The following is a 22,169-nucleotide window of genomic DNA, read 5'->3' on the forward strand; positions in this document are numbered from 1 at the left end:
TTTCCCCTGCCACCTCCACTAGACACGGGCAGGGCAAGTGCAGAATGGTACCTTTATGTATTTAATATTTTTCCTTGATGGGAAAACATGCAAACTCGTGTACTGGAAGGTTTTATTTTTTCCTAGACAAAAATGTTGCTGGCATGTTAAATCTGGTGCTCGCCAAACCTCAAGTGAAGGGAGCAGTCCGTCAGCGGTTCCCCTCACAGCCGATTTCCTCACTGGGCAGGAAGGGCAGAGGCTATGTCCTCTCTCCTCTCACCCAACAACCCTCCCCTCCCCTGCGGACTGTCTACCAGGTTCTCAATGACCTCCGTAAGTCTGAACGAAATGCGGCTCGGCTCATTCTCTAGGTTATCCTTTGGATATTCTAACAACACGTGTATTCCGAAAATATTTAAATTCCACTTCTCCCCAAAAAACAAGCATTTGCAATGCAATGGGTCTCGCGTTTGCTCGAGTTAGAGCTATTTGCGTTGAAAATTAGTAACTGGACTTTTCTTGTCACTCAAACTGAAAATAAAAAAGTAAAAGAGTTGACATAAGCATGTCATTTCAAAGCGCTGCCGTAAGCGTGAAGGAGACACACAAAAGGAAAAAGTTTGCTTCGGCAAAAGTGCAGTTATCCTATAAGCGGCAAAAGTGCAATTATCTATATAACCGGCAAAAGTGCAATTGCCTATGTAACAGGATCAATGTCATGCAAAGCGCTCGGCTACTGCCCAGAAGATCGCGCTGCAAAATAAGCAAAAAAGTAGTCAAGAAACCAGACGGAAAACATTGAGCCCCCTATGTTTTCAGTAGTTGGTCGATGCGCTTGAGGCAGGCTAAACATTGAAAAAGGCATGACGTATGCATGTCTTTCACTAATGAAAGCAAGCGGATTTTAAAAGGCAAGCCCACGAACCAATGAAAGTAACTCACGTGACATGGGCGTGGTTAGAAGCCCAAAGAGAGATTACAGCAGGAGACTGAGCACTTTGCGCTCGCCACTAAAAAGAAAAACACTTGTCATTGCATGGTTATGTTAACCTCTCCTATCCATAACACAAGCTGCTACAGGCTCCATTTCCATAAAAAGTAGTTGAAAGGCCTGCAGCGTACATATGGGCTGCTCTCTCCAAATCAGTGGAGTAGCCAGTGTGTCATGAGCCCTAGTGCAAGGAAGCAAATGGGGTCCTGCTTGCTGTTTGTACTGTCAAATACAGTAGTAAGTGGGTTCCTCTAGCCAGCGGTGCCACTGCACCTGCTGCATCAACGGAAGCTACGCCCCTGCTCAAAACCCCGAAGCTCACATTAGATCGCGCTGCACAGGCCTAGATTTTTACACTTCCGCGTCCGGGCCATGCTAAAATCGGCAGCTTCCAACCACAGGACTCTTTGTAAACGCGCATTAATGCACCTTTGCACCGCAGTGCACTCAGCCTGACAGCCTTAAGGGGCCATTGTGACTCCCTCTGACTGGGACACGGAGACGCAGAGATAAGGAGTCGATGAAACAACCTGGGAAACACTAGACGGCTTTAAAGTGCACAATGTGTTCGATACTAGGTGGCAGCTGACAGAAAATGCAAAGGCAAGGTGGTATTGGAAGGAGTTGTCTTTGTTGCGGTTAACCACGGCGGATAATGTGTTATCCCTGTTATCTTGAGGGGCTGACAGAATTGACAACTTATTTTGTAACAACGGCATGCACAGTAACATCGCTCCAGCGTAATCTAACAGCGAATCGCATCCAGGAACTGCCTCGTACTGCTGCATTAACCACGAGCAGACTTCATTCCGTCTAAAAACACACAGCTGGAAAACGAGACGTTTTATGAGAGGGCATGTGTTTACGCATAAGCATGGCTCTCCCTTCTGCCTCCATTTTAAATGTGTACATAGTGATAATTGCAACTTTGCTACTCACACTTAGAACCGAATCGTCTCCTGGTCCTTAAATAATAGGCATTATTGTCATCCAACTCAATTTTTACCACTTTAAATAAAAAAAAAGACGGAGTCAACTCTGGTGAGGATCGTACTTGTTTCGTGATCTCTGCAGTATGAGTTCACCCCACAGAACCGACGCACAGACTACCTCCATGTGTTTAGCCTTCTTCACCCAGTTTACCATTACTCACGATAATGACCTCGGACGGCCCAAGTCTGAGTGGACCAGCAGGGACTGGACTCTGTGACCAGATGGCCAAACACAGATCCCTGCAATGGATGCATTTGTCCACCAGGCCGCCAGAGCTAGGAATATTTTACTTTGTGCATTAGAAATTACAAGTAATTGTAGTTCATAAATAATCTGCTTGAGAACGAAAAGTGAAACCTTTAACTGTTTAAAAATAAACGTCTCAAGAGGTCCACAATCTATGATACAGTGATGGAGAAAGAGGGGGTCAAAGGTAAGGCACTTTCGTTTTAAAACTTTCACTGGGAAACACTTCAAACCCCTACACCTGACAGATACACAGATGGCACCGTGAGATAATTTACTCAGGTAGTCCGTTTTTGAAGCGGAAAGTTTTATGAAGATCGGTGCAATTTAAGTGCAATTAACAATTACTATATATTCTTCTTTTTTGGCAGTTAAAAATCAAAAGTACATTTTGTATGTACAACGTAAAAAACATTTTTTTGCTGAAACTAATGTGGCTTACAAGCCTGAAAAATACCGCGGTGGGTTAATACATATAGTCAACTTGGAGGCTATGTTAGGTTGTGTCATGCCAGATGCACCTGTTGTAGCACACCTTCCACAGATCAATCCTCGTAGGCTTGAATCAACCTTCCCCCCTAAGTACATCACTAGCTAAGAAAACGAGTGCAAGTGGGTCTGTTGATAGCACCAATCATTTTCAGTGTTAAGATCCACAACTTTGTGTGGGCACTATACAGAACCGAACTTTTTTATTTTATCTTTTTCCTATTCCCTATAAAAACAAAACTAAAGGCAACAGACTCCCATTTCTGACAGTCATGTTTTGATTAGCTGCTATAAAATGACCAAAGGGGTTCAGCAGTCACAGTACTCTTGGACTACTGCCAGGAATCATAGTTTAACATTCAGTGAGGAAAAAGTATTACAAAAGGCAAGGCATTTCAAAAACGAAAAATCATAAAAAAATGTAAATCTCACTAGAACCACATTGAAGTTACCTTGCTTGAGGTAATCCATAGCTGGTGCCAACTCCAACTCGAGGTAAACTGTACACAACTTTTTTAACAGTTGCTTGGTCAGGAAAATTAAACATAACCGAAGCTGTAATAGTAAGAAATAGGAGTTAGAAAAACATTCAATCTTGTATTATGCAGATGCTTCATACAACAATAATCAAGAGCATTTCTTACAATTATTCAGAACTCGTTAGCTACCGTCACTTCTTCAAAGGTGCCTGCATGAGTATCCTGCATGCCTGCCTGTGTTGTTTTAGGGCTGCATTCTCATGCCCTAGTCACACCCATTCCCCCTACGACCTGACTCATTGAGGGGAGTTTTCTTTAGGACAGTGGGGGAATGGGAGGCTCCTGAAGTCACATACGCGGTATGGTGGGAATGAGTTATATAGCTGCTGTCACAGGCTTCCTCCTCCTCAGCAGTATTTCTTTTGGAAGAGTTACGGGAAAAATCCAAAAATATGTGGTGCAGAAAGCAACCACGTGAGTGAGTCAGCCTAGGTCCTATCATCTCTGGCCACACATTGATCCCCTCTTATGATAATCCATTATCTTACTTCCTTTACATAAACTTGCAGCAATGTTTCTCCAAAAATAACAGTTGTTCTCTTGCTTTGTGGCCCTTTCTATCTGGGGGCAAAGTATTCATTCAACTATACCAGCATGCGTGGGCGTGGCTATGGGATATCTGTGCTGTTTCGTGTGCATGCTGTATGAGTAACAAAAGGGTGTATCTGGGTACTTTGCTACATTCTAATCCATATTAATAAGCAGATATAGCAAAATTAGAGTTCCTGGTCCCTGGCCTGCTTGTAAACTATTTGGTGCCTAATTTTCCAGGTGGTTACCATAATTGTTTTATTTTTTTTAAACCTGCCTCCCTAAAACTCTGGGACAAGGATTTTGGTGAGTGTAAATTAATGTAAGAGGTTACGAGACTTCAGAGTGATGTAATGTGCTTTTACACCTTGAGTATAAATTCCCTCTTGTATATCCTGGATCAGTTGGCGTTGCCCTTCCAGACTTCAAACCAGTTTTTGAATACTTTTCCCACTGCTGGTGTTTACAGTGGAATCAGAGCTTACTTTTTATTCTGCCTCTTTCTTGATGGAGATGTTTTCCTCATCTGGTTACACTGTCATCCCATTCAGTCTCACAGTTTTTCTGCCTCCACTGACTGACTAATTTAATTATTAAACACGCCGAAAGGTAATGGGAGGAATGGTTGTAAATAGAATACCGGCAATCGCTTGAGGTAGCGTTCTAACTACTCACGTTTTGCCTAAAGGCCACTTTATACAGAGGTCCGTCTTATTCCAATCAGAAGCAAAACTGGTCTTGGGCTGCTTGTGTGCTGGTTCAGAGAGGACCTAACTTAATAGTTTAGGCTGGACTGTACCTATTGCAGTAGGACCCAGGCTGATTTGCATATTACTCGGTCTAATCGGAGGTGGCATGGTAGGAAAAAAAAATGATGGGTTGGAATGCTACCCTGTGCGTTTGCCAGTGGTTAGACCATTTGCAAGCCTTTCTCTCAACTTTTGTGTGTTTAACTATTAGTCTATTCAGCAAGGGCCTACCAGGTCATGGACTTCGCAGAATCTACAGCATTTACTTTGAGAAGGAGAGAGGTAGTGGAGGCACAAGAGCCAGCAAAATATTGTCATCCTTCATTACCAACATGGAGCATGTAAAGGCATATTTCAGTAAAGTAGGGACTCCCTCTTGAATACATGAGTGAGATAATGTGTGCTGGGAAAGCAACGTGCTTCTGATGTCTTTCACCAGTGAGCCATGAATTTGGGTTCTGTCTTCTGTTCTCACCATCCTCCCAGGGTCCTTGGGCAACCTCTTTTCTCCATTGTCAGTTTCAATAAGGCCACACGAATTCTAGAGGGCTGAAGCCAATGCTCCTTCCTCAATACAGAGCCTCCAAATGCCCATGTATAAATAAATAAATATGTTACTTTGGGGAACTGAGGATGAGGACATGCTGGAACAAGCACCTTCCAATGGCATTACCCAGCCTTTTGGCTTTGCCAATACATTTTGCCAATGGTGCTCTACTCTGACAAAACGAAAGAAACATACTTGTTTGCCAGTGCAGCACAAAATCAGCAAAATCAAGCCACTGCAATGTGAAGACACATATGTGCACATGCATCACAAAGACGGCGCACATATGCATCATGATATGGCAACATTATTTTGTAAATTTTAATGTACCATGTGCCCACCAGTCTAGAAGCTGTAAATTTGATGGAAAATATATTCCATGCTGCATTAAATAAAAATAAAGAAAAAAAAACTGGTGTTTGAAATTGGGCTATTAGTTGTGTGGCAAGCACAAGTACTAGTTCCTCAATTGTGCTTTGTGGAAACCACACACTCCATTGTAGCGCTTGACTCTCACATGGTAGAGAAGTTGAGCAGTCTAAGGCCTAATCAAGGAGGTGGTGTGGGTAAGTAAACCTCAATTACTGACACGCAGTAATAACACTCAATAAATGATTGTCCAGTCAGTAATTTTTCTGTAGAAAAGGGAGAAGTACATGTATTATGCACACACTACTAAATACTATGGAGTCATTTACAAATATACATTGGCAGATAGAAAATACCATAGATGACATTGTGTAATCATCACCTAAAAATATCAAGTGAATTTCAACAGAGATTGAGTGATAATTATATTACTTTGCTTGAATCACTGTCATAAGCGTGATAATGATGTATCTGATGTATCAATAAAGCATATGCAATCATCATGCAAACCCAATAAAACATGAATCAATAAAAATGTGTAATCATCATAAAAACCCCAATAAAATATGTTTCAGGAAGTTACTTGGCGTTTATGTATCCTTTCAAATACTTGCCAGTAACTGTAATGTTCAGAACAACCCCCTAAGGGGCATCCCAGTAAAACAGCAAAGTGAAACAAGACTGCAGTGCAACCATGCAGTCAGCCCTTACGATGGCATAATCACATGAAAAAGCACTACAGTGTAACCATACAATCAACCCATAGAGAGCATAGTACATCACACATGTTTAGATTTTCTAGGACTTTCAAAATGTTACTATACACAAGGCCCCTAAAGGGCAAACTGCTCTCAACTACAGAGCAAAAACTCCAGCCATGGGAGAGCTTGACAATGCATGCAAAAGCAGGGATGGTGATAATTTTAGGGTCCCCACCCAACCTAGGGTGAGGATCCAAAAGATGTCATGAGGAGAAAGAGAGTGTTATGCTGGACAGTTTGGTGGTGGTCTCACCATCCTAGGACCACCACAGGCTCAGTTATGGGCGAAAATGTGATTCAAATTAAAAGCCCACCAATGCATTATGAGGCGCTCCTCTGGAGTGCAATTAATACATTATTATCTGGCTCTCCCATTGAACAAGGAGAGCCGTGCTGCTTTTGCTTTTGTTTGTTTATCCATTTTGGGGATGGGTGGGATACCCGGTCCCACTTAGGGACCCCAATGCCTCCATTTCATTGGGAGGAGTAGAGGAAGCCCACCCCTGGCTGCTCCGCCGGCTCTCACGTTGCCCGCACCTCTGTGTGCTGCCAGGGAAGGCAGCTGCTTCCTTCTTGCTGCCTGCTCAGGTGTACTGCAGTCTGTGGCAGCCTCTCGCTCCCCAGACAAGGGCACAGGAAGTGGCAAGCCTAACCATGGGTGGGGAAGTCCCTATCTATTTTAGAAATGCGGGGCTCGGGAACTGAGTCCCAGCCCCCTGAAAGTAGTACGATCTGGGGATGGGCTCACTGGGCGTTGAGCAGAATAAAGAGAGGGGGCACCATGCATGCCCCTCCCTGGGACATCATCTAAAAATAGCCTTGCACTGACCCCCCGGGCTCAGGTCCTACCCCTGGGTTAAGTAGGAAACAGCAGCAGAGACACACACACTTTCAATGATTATAAGGTCAAAGGTCGCCAAACTTTAAAACTATAACTCGGGCTCCCTGCTCCAGTTCTCCTTTGTGGCTATGTTAGTGGGTGCAGAAAAGTCCAAGGCTTCCCCTAACTGGTCCTCAGAGGGATTAAGTGGGCCAGTCCCAACGGTCCTGGAGTCAACTGGGCAGAGACCTGGGTCCTGAGTAGGGTCAGGGGGTTCCTCCTTCCAGTTCTCCATGGCAGTCCTAGGATCCATCAGCACAGTAGTTGGAACATCTGCAGGCAAGAAGGAGCCTTCCCCTTGGGCAAGAGTTTACAAAGGGGAGAGGAAGGATCCAGAAGACAGGGACCCCTAACCAATCCTGGGGTGCTACTTCCACTCTCCACCCATCCCAACTCTCCTGCACAGCATGTTGGGAGAAGCCAAAATGACGTCATCCAGGAGCCACTGGTAAATCAGCTCCTGGGGTCTCAGCTCCACCCCTCGCTGACATCACTGTCAGGAACATGCACACTAGAATTTCACAGGGAGCCCCCTGGTAGGTTGGTTGCAGTGGACTAGACGCTCTCCTTTGTTCAGTGGGCTTGAGCAAACTCATCCCTGGTTCAGTGTGACAGCTGGATGATTGACAGATCATTCCGCCCCACCCTTTCCTCCTCAGGAGCTAGGTGAAGTAGTGCTATTTGCCTATTTTGTGTGGGGGGTGGCCTTTGTTCCTGCTGCTGGAGAAAATGTAATTACTGGACACAGCAGGGTGACAAAAGGCCTGGGTTCTGATCCTGAGCTGAGCCAGGAAAACATGCAAACTCTGAATGACCCACAAGATGTACAGTTATCATTTTGGAAGTTGCATATTTGGTGTTCAGGTACAGGCTACAATCTAATTCAAGACATCAATGGTCTCTGTAAGCCAAGGAGAAGGGAAACTACACTCCAAGGGTGTTCCCCCCATATGTGTATAATAGAGTGTCACTATAGTTAAAACAGCAAAGCAAACTGACTTTCCCCTAATAGTGTTCTCTACCTTCATGAGGCCTATCACAGGTGAATACCTATCTGTGCAGAGTACCCATTGTGCCAGCTACCTGTGTCCTTTTATTGGGCTGCACACAACAGTAGCCGCCTACGCCCAGCCCACACATGTGCAAACAAGTGTGCAGACGTGTTCAAGTGTAACCAGCCAAGTGCCCCTTACCCTTGCTGCGTCACAGCAACCTTATCTTAAAGGAGGACACTGGCCGTAAACATGCGATTACCATGGTGAGACAACGATAGTAAGGCTCAACCCCAGCAAAAAAGACCAAAAACCAGAGGATCAAAAAAGCAACAAATCTGGGTGTACTGCTGGAGCAGAACCCAGTGCAACACCTGGAGGTATTGGGTCCTCCGAAAATAATACAAAAAAGAGGATTGGGAGCAATGGAGATGGTGGGGGAGGATGGGGAGGTCATGAGAAATACAGGGAAGCCAGGAGTGGTAAAAAATAAAAACATCGAAAGAGGAGTGGTTCAGGGAGCAACCGAAAAGGTAGGAGGGAGCAACACAGAAATCAAGATAAGTAGTACACAAAGAGAAAGAGAGCAAAAAAACAGATGCAATCACATCAAGTGCGGAAATAAAAACAAAAAGTAGTTCCCTGAATGAAAGCAGTAGAAGGATACACGCCATCCAATCAAAAGTATGATAAAGAAGCTATACTCCAGAGGAAGGACAAACACAAGCGTGAGAAAGAAAACCATCAAATAAGAAGCAAGCAAATGAAGATGAGAAGAAAGTCAATCAATGGTAAGGAATGTGCTGACCCAAAGCCCACTGTAAGTATTTATACTTTTCAACAATAGGTCTTTGATGGCAGTTAAAATCTATATGTAGGCAAGACCATAAAATAACCTGCTGTAGTCTGCTGCCCCAAGTGCAATACACCAGGGGTGCAAGGTGTGCTATTCAATTACTCTAAACAAACCACAAATTATTTAATTGGGGGTGTTTTAGAACACACTAATTAACCTGACTATAAGCCTGTAAAGTTGATAGACATCACCCAAGTCAATTCAGTGAAGCATGAGATTGGGAAATGAAGAAGTGGGGTACATTAAAAAGACACACAGTGTTGTGCATGCGTTTGTAGATGGGCATATTATAGCCAGAGTGCAGAAAGAGAGGAAGCAGTTGGTTTAGTTAATTTTGGGAAATGACTGTTAGCCCTATGGAACTAAATACATGGCTCAGCGGACTTCAAGATTGCAGCAAAGGCTCTTGTGTGTCAGTATGCTTCTTTTGATGGCTCCGTTGATTAAGCAGAGCAGTCTACAGTTGGCACTGACTTCCAGTCAGGTGCAAGTGGAGGAAAACAAGAAAGAGGAAATGGCAGTCATTAAGGAAGACCTGTTAAATGGGCCGGTATTTTCCCACCTATGATACCTGGTTTACTGGTAACTCTGGGGAAGGGAAAATCCAGCTCATAATGGGTTGGACTCTGAGGTTCCACTAAGAAATAATAAACTACAGAGGGAATATGTAATTCTGGGTGTAATTTTCTCCAATAATTCCTCTTTTTGCCCCAGACCTTGAGCAGCCAAAATATCAGTGTCAAAGTACTCACATCCGAGGTAGTGCTGCAGTTCTCATAATTCCAGAGGGGCTAGTAACCCGTTTTGTCGTCACCATGGGCATTAATTGGCCACTGGCAATGGAAGTCTACGTGGGTAAAGTTGTTCTTTAGATCTTCATGTAACAGTTCTTTTTGTAAGATAAAATATCACGTGATGGCTCCAATGAAACTTTCTTAACTCTTTTCTTAAAACTACTAATTATACTACAGTATCACATTGTCAACATGCAATTAATATCATTTTACTAACAGATGCTTCAATTGGTGCTGTTAAATGGCACAACACTAGTTCGCTCCATTTTCCTCTTGTCCATCCTATCCTTATTACTAGGATCACTCAAATAAGCCCATTATATTGATTTTTCATAGGACCAGACCATGGTACCCAGAACTTCTTTTGCAAAATATTAAGTGTTGATGCCGCAAGTTTTTCTCAGGATCCCGCAGCCGGCAACAACAAATGTTGGGATTGTCTAAAGCCAAGGCTGCATATTCTGGACTCCCCCTCACGCCTCTTTCTACCACCAGCAGTCACTCTACGCCCCTTTATTCAACTCTGGCAGGCTCTTTGGCATCTCTGCTTTCTCCTTTTGTCACAGTGTTTCAGTCTTTCTCTTCCTCACCCTCTTTTGGTCTGGTAAAAGTCTGAAGAGGAAAAGTAAGTGCTGGTCCCCAAAAATGAGGGCCAGTGGCCCCCATTTACAACCAGTAGCTCAAATTAAGCACTGCAAGTGCCAAGATTTGATTTTCATGCATTTTCAATTTGACCACCACCCATTGTTCTTCTTGGAGACATTGTTATTATTCTTCAACACTTTCCACTTGATTCCCAGTTTTTTTCTACATTACAACACTGTTTAGGTAAACATAGCCTCCTACAATCTCCCTGCAAAGGTAATGAAAAAACAATTACGACACACCAGTGGTTGACATTTGACTAGTGAAAAAACCTCTTCCTGCCTAGCTGCCAACATACAACACCCACTAAACTGTCAGCTACAATTTAATTCCACTTTCAATCAATTTCATCACAGCATTCCCTTCACAATCACTTTAAAAATACAAATCTCGCATGAAACTATGATCTATAATCTCTTTGATTCCATAACTCTTTCTGAATCTTCGTCCATAGCTTGCTACTTCTCCTCATCTTAAATTCCACGTGCCAAATCAAAACTTTAACCTCAACAACTGGCCAGGCTGAATTCTGGTTCTGCTATTGCATGGATCCTCATTTGGAGACATAGTGGCATGGTGGCCTTGCTGGAAAGATACAGTTGTAAAGAATATTTCTCCTGCTACTGCCTCGAGTCAAGTGCCCGCCATAGTCGAGGGGCCAGAGATAAGTACTTCAGGAGCTGACTGTGCTAGTCAGGTCAGCTTTTGTCCACCTATGGCTTCTACTCCACTCACCAGACTCCCGGAGTCATATCATGAACATTGGTTTCCAATGAGGTCTTGTCTGAGTTAGCTGAAATCAGGCAGTCATTGAGAACGCTTTCAGAAGGCAGAAATGGGTCCTCCTCGAGGCAGCCAGTGCCAGTCTCTAGCTTGCAGTCCCAGATGGTGGTTGATGGTCAGCCTTTGGTGTCACCACAACCTGTGGCACATGTTGGGGTTGGAGGGGAGTCGGTGGCACATGTTTGGGTTGGAGGGGTGTCAGGTGACGCCACAGATCCTACGACTGGGGTGCTTTCCTCCATTGCATCTCTACTTTCTGAGGTGGCAAACACCACAGCAGGCCGCAAGGGGTGACACTGCTTACTTTCTCCAGGCCGATTCGCCCACAGTTCTGTCTGCTATTGCTGACTTGCATAAGCAAGTTTATATCATTGTAACAGCACATAGCGGGTTGGGAAAGGACCACGTGACCCAGAAGGATGCTGCGGGGGACTTGTCAGTGAACAAGATTCCTTCCACTGCCGTAGCATGTAAAGGGGCAGAAGGGGCAGGGAACAAGTCTGGCTCGGCGCAGAGAGAATTGGGTGGGCGGGACATTTTATTATCCAGGCCAGGAAAGCGAGAACCCCATTTCCCTCCAGAGCTTAAAGAAAAAGTATGGAAGGGACAATTTGCAGATATCTCTTTGATTAGGTCCAATAAAAGGGCGAATTAAAAGAAAAGGGTGGTAAGGATGCCTCCTCAAGAGAGAAGAAGTCCAGGGTTGAAGAGTCGATCACTAATTGGTTGTTTGGTTTTAATGTCTATATGACTTATGTTGGCAAAGAAACCTGAGGTCGCCTTGGCCATGATATTTTACGCTAACAAATACTTAAGGCACATCATGTCTATACGGGGGACAACATGGCTAGATTATGATAGGGACTTTACATGGGCGGAGTACACTGATATTGGTTAAGACCAAACAGAGGTCAAAGTGTGGCTGGAGAGTTGTTAATTACAAGACACCCATTAGGCAGCCTTTTCATCACCAACAGGGCACAGGTGACAGGAAGAGATCTTTTTTTGAACAGAAAGTTGTGCACTCTGCCCGCAGAGTCTTGTAAATTCAAACATGTCTGTTCCTTTTGTGGGCACCCCTCAAATTCTGAGTTCAAATGTACCATGAAATCCAAGGAGAGAGGAAGGGACACCACTAATGCAGCTGGCCAGTAATGCCTTACCCACTTCAGTTCAGATTGGCAAACCGCTCCCTTAGCTTAATTTATATCCCAATAAGAAGGTGACCCATCTATTGTATCAAGGTTTTTCCAGTGACTTCCGAATCCCCGCTCAAGGGGTCCTATCCATCCTACATTACAAGAATTTGTTGTCCTCAAATGCACATCCAAGGGTTGTGGGCAAGAAACTAGAAAAAGAGAGCTCACTGGGCAGAATCCCCGGCCTCTTTGTTGAGCACCCTTTGAAGAACTGTGTTTGCTCCCCGCTGGGTGTGGCCTCAAAGAAAGAGCCCGGCTAGATCAGGTTAATTCATAATCTCTCTGCCACTAAAGACTTGTCAGTTAATGATGTGATCAATCCTGATTTCTGCTCAGGAACATACTCCTCCGTTGACATAGCATTGTGTAAGCTGTGGAGGCCGGGCCCCAATGCACTCTTGGCAAGGACAGATATTGAGTTATGTTATGGAAGTTTCTAAAACACAGCAAAATCCGGAGGCGTCTCAACACAGAGTTAGAGGAGAGCATAAACAGAAGTCTAGGAGGTGCTATAAAGCCACATCTTTAGCAGTTTCTGAAAAAGAAGCAGGGTAGGTGCGTTCTTGACGGCCAATGGCAACTCATTCCAGGCCTTGGAGCCACTTGTGGTGAATCTCCTGCCGCCCCAAGCTGAGCGTTTAAATCTGGGAACAGCAACCTGCTTAGCATTGGTAGAGCACAAAATCCTGCCAGGGGATTACCAGGTGAGTAAATTTTGTAACAATGTTGGTCCTGAATCCAGAACAGCTTTATAGGTAATGCAGAGGGATTTGAATGTAATCCCCTGTCTGATGGGCAGCCAGTGAAGTTTTCTGATAGAGTTCGACACTGAGTGTATTTAGGGATCTTTAGAAGGAATCGAGCTGTTTAGGATGTATTGGTGTGTGTTGTGATAAAGGCTGTTACAGTAGTCTAGGTAAACCAACACTAGAGAAGCAACCAATAATTCTGCAAGTAGATTGGAAAGTAAGGGAACATCTTTTTTAACATTCTCAGCAAGAGGAAGACAGAGGATGTCAGAACAGTGAAGTCTACATTCAGGCTTCTTCGTGTCTATCTAGATGATTATCATGTGCTAGGTTTTCAATTCAGGGGTCATTATTTTTTCCGACAAATGCGTGCCCATGGGCAGTGCAGTTTCTTGCAATTATTTTAAACAGTTCACTTGATGTTCCAATGGCTGTTCACTTACAATATTGGTCACCATGATATTATTCATTGCCTCAATGACATTCTGAACATGGGCCTGCCAGCCTCTGGAAAATGTCACTGGGCCTTGGAGAAACTGATCTCCTTGTTCAAATATTTAGGGGTGCCTCTTGCCGCAGAAAAACCAGAAGGCCCTTCCACGTGTATTTCTCCCTTGGGTTTTGAGATTGACACTGTTCCTGGGGAATGAAGTCTGCCTCTTGATAAGGTTTGAGCGTTCAATCAGGCTATAGACTTAATTGTCACTCTTAAAAAAGTAACTCTACATGAGCTTCAAGATTTGATGGGTCAGCTTAAATTTGTGTTACGCATTATTCCCATGGGTCGCCCCTTTTTCAGGTCCACAGCCAGGTCATGGCAGGTCTCACACATTAGCACCACCATACCACACATCAAGTTGAAGTGAGCAGGACTTAAGGATCTGGCGCGCTTTCTGCAAAAGATTAATGTGTTTGTAGTTTGGCCTGTTCCGCCTGTCTCAAATAAATCTCTGGGCCTTTATACCGACTCAGATGGCAGTGTATTTTTTGGGGCCATTTTGGGGCAGGAGTGGTGCAGGGCAGACTTCTGTGCTTCATGGCACAACAGCGGGATGACTAGGAACATTGCATTTCTAGAACTGCCCCCAATTGTTGTTGATATCACCATATGGTCTGCTGTATTCAAGAACAGGACTGTGGTCTTTTGGTCAGACAATATGGCCGTGGTTGAGGCCATTAACAAACAAGGGGCCTCATATAGACAAGGTTTGAGGTTGCTAAAGCACCTTGACTTATTTTGCTTGAAGCTGAATGTTGTTTTTAGGGCCAAGCATGTCCCGGGCATTCATAATAAGGCAGCTAATGTTTTATCTCGCTCAAAAGTGCAGGACTTCCAGGAATTTCACCCCCAAGCAGTGGAGCTAATGACAGATTTCCTGACATATCTGTGGAGGCAGGAGCTTCGCCTTACCAGACTTACTTGCAGTTTCTTTAGCTAAGCACACACAGAGACCTATCAGAAATGCTTCAAGACATAGGTCCTTTTTGCAAGACCACAGTGGGTTAGAGTTATTATTGCCGTTTGCTTCTTCCTTGAGGCTTTGAGGGCTCATGGCAGGACAGTTTCCTATGCGAGGGCACATTTGGTAACTATTGGCTTTTTTTTGCAAGGTTAAAGGGTATGGGAGATGTGGGCAACTGCTTCCTGGTGAGGAAGGACCAAGCGGGTTCGGCCCGATTGGAGGACACAGTCAAGAATGGGAGGATGCCACTCGACACACAGGTGCTGGATGCTATATTGGTCAATTTCTATATGGTGTGCAGCTCTTCTTATGAGGTGGCATTGTTTGCTGCTGAATTTTCCGTTGCCTTTTATGGGGCTTTCAGGGTGGGTGAGTTAGTTGGTGCATTAAAAACTGACTGTTTGGGTGGCTTAAAATGGACAGACACCCACATACTTCCAGACAGACTTACCCTAAATCTTAGGAAGTCCAAGGCTGATCCAGCTGGTGTCTAGGGTTTATTTGCCCAGTTACCCTTATGAGGCCATACATCTCAGTTCGGCCCAATGTCCAGTCCCTCGCACTGTTCATCCATTCTAATGAGGAGTGCCTGTTGCGGTATCAATTCTCATAGCCGTATTAGGATCGACCCGTCAGGCTACTCATTGTATTCCTTTAAGATGAGGCAGCGACTTTTGCAGCAGGATTGGTTTGTCTTCCGGTGATGTCAAGCAGATTGGATGGTGGTCATTGTCTTGTTTTAAGCACTGCATATGCCCAGAGTTGCTTTGAGCCTGCAAGTTTCACGCCATGATTGCCACTTCATTGCATTTATCTCACTCTATTTTTTGCTCTCTTTTGGTAGCATGCCTTTCAAGGTCATGTGGGCGATTAGCCATTCCTCTGTGCTGCTTGTTGTCTACCAATTTCAACAGTTTCGTAAGCTAAAGCCTGATGGATTAAAGGATGTCTTCTTATAATGGTGTGGAGTTGGGGGCCTCTGGATTTCCCAGTGTTTCCACCTGGCAGAGGAGACAAAGAGTTGCATGGTAGTGCAGTTCCTGGACCTAATTATTGTCCACATCGGTGGTAGTAACTTATTTAATTTTGGGTGCAGGGGGGGTTAGAGAGGCTCTCTTGGGTGAGTTCACCTGGTTAGGTAAGGCCTTTAGGGAGGCAGTCATAGCATGATCCTGCATAAAAAGTGGGGGCCAAACATTAGATCCAGGGCTTTCAATGTGTCAGTCATGTGCCTCAAATCCGAAATGGCAAAGCTCTGCCATGAACCAGGGCATCTGTGGAATATACAGCACAAGTTGATCAGGGGTAGCCTAATGTTTTACAGCTTATCAATGTTGTACACTTATCTGACCTGGGTACTGACCTGTTTACCAAAGGCATTTGGGCCTTTACTCCAAACTTGTTCTTTGGTGGGCAGGGCAGAGGACCAGTTGGCTCTGGTCACCCGTGTGAAGGAAAAGTGAACACCAACATTGCTTTACAACAGCGGGGGAGTTCTATAACTAATTTTTCTAAGGAAGACCTGAGCGAAAAGACCGCAATCTGAATCCTGGGGAAGAATGTACACATTGGCTTGGAGCAAAGGTGCACGGTTCAACAGTGTAAGGCTTGAGGGTTCCACCCCCTGGTCACAAATTTGGAGATCCTCAGACAGCCTGATGTTGGAGGGTAGGGCCCAGGAGTTGAGGACAAGGTTTCAGGGAGTGTGGACCACACCAGGGGATTTAGGTGGAGACCACCTGTGTGGTTCTTCCTGGGATGGCAGATTGACTGGACCTTAGTGTTGGATGGTTAGGCAATGGAGGCCCAATTGTAACTAAAACATCAACTATTTTCATAATAACGACAACAGATTGGCACAATTTGCCACCATGAATTGTAAATAATGTGTGTGCTGAGTCTACTGACAAATTCTTAGATATGTTTGCTGTGTCTAGATAGAATGAAGATTGAAAAAATGTTAGGTTAGTGTGCTTTGAGTTTTTTGTAATAAAAATGACCCTCTTCACAAAACAGTTAGTTGTCTTGTCATTGGCTTGTTTGGTTTGGGACAGGGTGCAGTCCGGTCTCCGGGTACTATGCGCAGATCTGCTCACATGGTTTATGCAATGCTTTATTTAATGTGTTTATTTGTTTTATTAAGGCATTTAACCAAAGCCAGAATGCAAGAAACTAAATGTGTTAAGTAAAATCATATGGAAGAAAATTAATGGTTATTGGAATAGTTGACTCCAAGTGTAAAGTCATTGTGACATGCAATCTGTGAGGCAGTCTCCTATCGATTTCACTGTACTGTAGTGATAAATTAGCGAATGTGAGTTTATTGATACACTTTATCTAAATAACGTTTATTTTTGGGCCACACGTATTATCACTGTCACGATATAAAAACTGTTATTTTGAAAAAAAAAAAAATTGTCTCATATCTTGTTTACATACTTCTGTTTGCCATAAATACTTCCAAAGCTGTGTTTTGGAGAAGGTAGCGTCTTGAAAACACCGCTCGAATCTCGCTAAACATCCATTTTCCATGAAGGCCTTCTGTGTAGGCAAGGACCTGAAAATAGAGAAGAGACACATAATGCTGCATGCTCTTTCCATGAAAATCTTGCATTAAAATTGATAAAGTGACTTACGAAGATTACCGTACAGAAATGTTGATTCTGTGCAAGGCTTACAAACCGAAAACTACATGAAGTGCACTAGTGGATTTTCATAAAAATAGTTTCATCAGCCTATTCAATGCATTATTATTTTTTAAACATTAGCTTCTTGCAAGGCGAAATAACAAAGAATGGTAATAAACCGAAGATCTCCTATATACTCCCATAATCCTCACAGATAGGGTTTACAGCATTAGCATTTCCTGCACTCAGATTATTATCTGCTAACCCACCAGTCCCGGAACGCGTGACGCAGAAGGGGCGGGGAAGCACACGGGAGGAGAGAGGAGGGAAGTAAAAATAATTTTTAAAAACACTTACCTCCTCCGCCGCACACCGCTCCATCCGCTCCTCTGCAGGCACAGGCTCCCAGCCTTCCCTGCACCAATCCTGACGCTGCTTAGGGCAGCATTAGAATTGGCTAGGAGCGCCCATCCAGGGCACTCCCAGGCAGACTGGGAGCCTGTGCAGGAGTTGCTGGGCTGGAGAGAGCCCTGTGCGCATGTGTGTGTGGCCGGACTGAGACGGCCGGCCAAACACACATGCGCTCGTCACCTCTGGGCCCCGCCGCTTTTCCCCAAAAACAATAATAAACAAGCTGCTGGTTGGGGAGGGAGTTAAGGGGGGTGGTGCTCCTCCACCCTCATGGAGGAGTCACCCCTGTAACCCACCTCCAGTGTGGTAGCTTGTAGGAATTTTAGTCAATTGCCATAAAAGGATTAATGGACACATAAAAAAGTTTGGAAGACGTGAAAGGTCAGCTAATTTGTTATTATGACAATGCAGGCAAAACAGTGAAAGGGGGTGGTACTGAGCAGGCACCTAGTGAAGGACAGCATGGCTCAGACCAGAGGGCTGCCATCCCCCTGTTAATGTCCAACAGTCAGGCCTGTGGTTAGTCTGGTGAGGTATTATTTCGACACTGTAACCCCAGTATGACCTATGTTTCATCATTGGAGTTAAAAATGTGCAGTTCTTGGCTATGAATGATGTTCTGTATGGGCATTAAAAACAATGGAGAGAGGTCTGACCCATGAGATGTTCCTCAAGTGTGAAGCAGGGCAGACTTGTCAATCAGAAAAAAGTTACAGCACATGCAGGCCAATATGTTAAGGCCAACCTTTGCTAAACAAGTTAACAAGATAATGAGACTTATGGTGTCAAATACCACTGGCAGCTTCAAGATAATCAAGAACTCAACATAGCCCCGGTTATGTTATAGGCAAATGTTGTCAACTGTTTTATTTTACACGCAAACACGAAATTCCACTTGAGAAGGACCTAATATCTGATTAGCCTAAAAAAGATTGTACTTGATTAAGTACAATCTTATTGAGTACCTTAGCCATTTACTAACAATTTGAAATAGTTTTAAAATGTGCTGTGTTGCTCACATCTAGTGTTAGCTTTTGTAGAAAATGGGTCCGAACTGCATGTTTAAATGAATTAATAAAGTTGTTGATAATTTAAAGACCCCGGACCCTGGAAATCAGACAGGACACTTCAGGCTGGTAATCCGACCTATATGTGAAAATGTCAGTCAGTCCTGCAGGATCAGGGTGATGTAGCCTTCCAGTAGATGGTTGATTCTTAACCAGTGGTCCATAACGGTTTAAAAAATTAACTAATATTATTTAAAAATATTGTTAGCATTAGTATATATACATAAAATAGAAAAAAAATCAAAGTTTTAAAACACTAGGTGCAAAGGAATTTGAAACTGCAGAATAAAAATGAAATCGGTATCCTTAACTTGATTTGTGGGAGCAGAGAAAGTACAGCAAAAGAAATCTAGTATGGATGATTGGTAGCCCCAACTGAAGCTTTGGTAGAGGTAGACAAAAAAAGCATACATTATGAGCAAAAACGAAAAAATGATATGCTAAAGTCCAGCATATCACTCTGTCTTTTAGAAATAAAATTACATTTTGAAACGTTCCAATCTTCCAAATAAAATTAACATTTTTAAATTTGCATATGTTTGTGATTTAAACAAAATATTTCATAATTTGTGTATTTGACATACACTTGTTTATGTAATTGTGTGTATTGTTGTGAGGTTCAAATCTCAGAAATTGCTTAGGTTGAGATTGACGGATGCCAATCATTAATCATTGGAGGGTCCACGCTAGTCAAAAAGTTAAGAACCGCTGTGCTAGGTAACATGGTAGCTTTTCTGGCTCCATCTGTTCAAATATAGCAGCTCTTCAGGCTTCTAGGAACTAGAGACTGCAACAGCAGACAGGAAAGACACCAGCAGCAGGCAGATATCTTATTGCCACTTAGGCCCCAGTAGTATGCTGGCTACACACCAGAAGCGGGCAGAGTACTGCTCCATTGCTACTGTAAATCTAAAGGTTGGTCTCAGAGCTTTCCCAGGAAGTCCGAGTCCAGGTCATACTCGGGTGTCAGTGAAACCACTCACCCGCATCTTGGCAGAAGAGTTATTGATTACTTCTTGATCCAAAACTGCTACAACATTAGTGATCCTAAGCTAGCATGTCTATTGTAATTGACTTAACCCTTTTGGTTGGTGCATTTTTCAAACTTTTAATTTACAAGTCCAAGCTTTTAACCAAGATGACCTAATCCCCTTTTTCAACTGTGTAACCTAATCAAGAATTGGCATGGTTCTGCTTAGCTCCAGGATACTGCCTCTTCCTTGACATTTATTTCGACCACAGCTAACAAGAGAAGTCAGTTACCATTTGGATTGTGCAATGCTTTTCTGTCCCAGCCAGGGTAATACCTATTGCCTGGATGACTGAACCAAAGTCAATTTCACCAGAAATATACATTTAAATTAAGATCCTACTAATGTGAATTCAAGTCAGGTGATTTGGGAATAGATAGCATCCACAAATGTGTCAAATTGGTGCTTCACCCCCATGAAGATCTTGAAATATATTTGTATTCCTTTTTAGAGATTATCGACACGGGTTGATGTAGGCTCTGATTTGAACAACCAAGCACAATGACAGTCCAGGCATGTTGATGGAAATTAACAATCGCTGTGGGGATTACTTTAACAATGTCACTTTTTTCAAGGGTTTCTGCCAACAAGAAAATTGGGTCCTGAATATTTAATAAAAACAATGTATTTCCATATATATGTCAAAAGTGTTTACAAGTTACAGCCCATATTCATGTGGGTACTGTAGCTTTACATGAGTTAAGGGTTTGATGTAATGATGTAAGGGGCAAGGATATGTATAGATTTGGCCACCGTGCTCACTGTTCCACTCAAATCAACCTAAACCCACTGACAAACCCCAATCATATTGAAACTGATGTTGGTTTGCTTATGTTCCAGATCAGGGTGGACCTGGCCTGGCAGTTCGGGCTGGGCTGTTCCTATTAGAGCAGGACAAGCCTGACTTGCACATGGCTGGGTCCAAACTCTGTCGCGGCTCGCGGCATACAAACGGGACGGGACAGCGTGGGGCATGGGGAGGAATTAAATAAAAAATAATCAAATAAAAATATAAATAAAAATAAAAATAAAAAACAAAAACACTTATCTCCGCCGCTGCTCCATCCCTCCTCTGCAGGCCCTTGCTTCTAGCATCCTGCATGCGCCAATCCTGACGCTGCTCAGAGAAGCGTCAGGATTGGCTGGGAGCACCCAGCCAGGGCGCTCCCAGGCAGACTGGGAGCCTGTGCAGGCTCTCTCCTGCCAGGTAACTGTGTTGCTGGGCTGCAGAGAGCCCACTGTGCATGTGTGTTTGGGCGGCCCGAGAAGGCCGGCTGGCCAAACACACATGCGCTTTGAGAGGGAGGGCTGGGCACTCCTCCTCACCGCTCGTCAACCCCGAGGCGCCACCCCTTTTCCAAAAAATGTTTGGGAGAATGTTTGTAGCTGCCGCTGCTGACGGGGGCGACGCTCCTCCACCCTAATGGAGGAGCCACCCCCTCCAAACTGAGGTGGCATGGTGAGCAAAGAAAGGATGGGTTGGAATACTAAAGCAAGCAATTGCCAGTAGTTAGATTTATTGCAAGCATTCCTCCCATCCTGCCTGTGCGTTTGAGGGTGGTACATAGCCTGTACTCAGTGCAGTCCATGCACCCTCCAATAGTAGTGATTCCTTTACCAGATTGTGCACTTCAGATTTCCATTTCCCAGTCTGTATTGAATTGCAGTCCAGTGAATTTCAAATTATAACAGCCTTCTCAAAGTAACCATATCTGTGGCCGACTCCTTTCTTCTACACTATTTGCTATAGTGTAACGTCCAAGAGCAGACAACATTGCTAAGTACAATAAACAACTGTGTTTGAGTTCTCACACAGAGATCTGTCAACTACTGTAGAAACCTGTCCATCACCTAAACGAGCCTGATGATTGGCGGCCAAGTATTTCATTGTTCAGGCTACGCAAAGGGGTCTCAAGGAAAAGCCACTCTCCCTTTTCACACCTTTCACCCTGTGAAAACACACTTCCTTTTACGCAATTAATTAAAACAGCAAAGGGGCTGCTAATCTTGACTGAAATCATCTTTCAGGGAAGGTTTTCTGAAGTGGTTTCGATTCCCAAGGCAGCCATGAGTGTTGCAGTTCATAAATGTTTCTTTTTTGTAGAATGCCTTATTGACTTGTGGGAAACTTGCAAAACCGAGGCTGACCTGCAGACCTCTCGCACTCAAGAGACTCGCTCTGGCTTCTCAGCATTACTTTCCAAGCCGAATGTGCAAGGCCAGACAGGGGGGAGTTTAGGGGGAGCGTTTCGAATATTGCAGACGGATGGTTTCTACCAACACACAGGCCTGTGTTGGATAATTACAGTCACCGAAGGAACAGCAGAATTGGAGGGGCCCTGGCTGGACATGACCCTGAAACATTTTCTTCAAGAAATACATAATTGCTTGCAGACACCGCCATTGTTGCTTGTTATTCTTGGGCCCGAGCGCCATAGTTCGGATGACGGTGATTGGGCCCTTTGCAAAGGCGGC

The 22,169-nt window shown here is 44.0% G+C and overlaps 1 protein-coding gene across 4 annotated transcripts in view; it reads right to left on the reverse strand.

Moving 5' to 3' along the window:
- The window catches only part of NBEA (neurobeachin), a 1,608,295-nt gene that overhangs the window by 291,163 nt on the left and 1,294,963 nt on the right, over positions 1-22,169 (reverse strand). For all 4 annotated transcript variants that reach the window (XM_069205539.1, XM_069205537.1, XM_069205538.1 and 1 more), the window contains 2 exons: positions 16,998-17,115; positions 3,154-3,256 (listed from right to left, as the gene is read on the reverse strand). In XM_069205539.1, coding sequence (XP_069061640.1) covers positions 3,154-3,256; positions 16,998-17,115 — 221 coding nt within the window. The remainder of the gene's footprint in view (positions 1-3,153; positions 3,257-16,997; positions 17,116-22,169) is intronic.

This window comes from Pleurodeles waltl, chromosome 8 (assembly GCF_031143425.1).
Source record: "Pleurodeles waltl isolate 20211129_DDA chromosome 8, aPleWal1.hap1.20221129, whole genome shotgun sequence".
Classification (NCBI taxonomy): Eukaryota; Metazoa; Chordata; class Amphibia; order Caudata; family Salamandridae; genus Pleurodeles; species Pleurodeles waltl.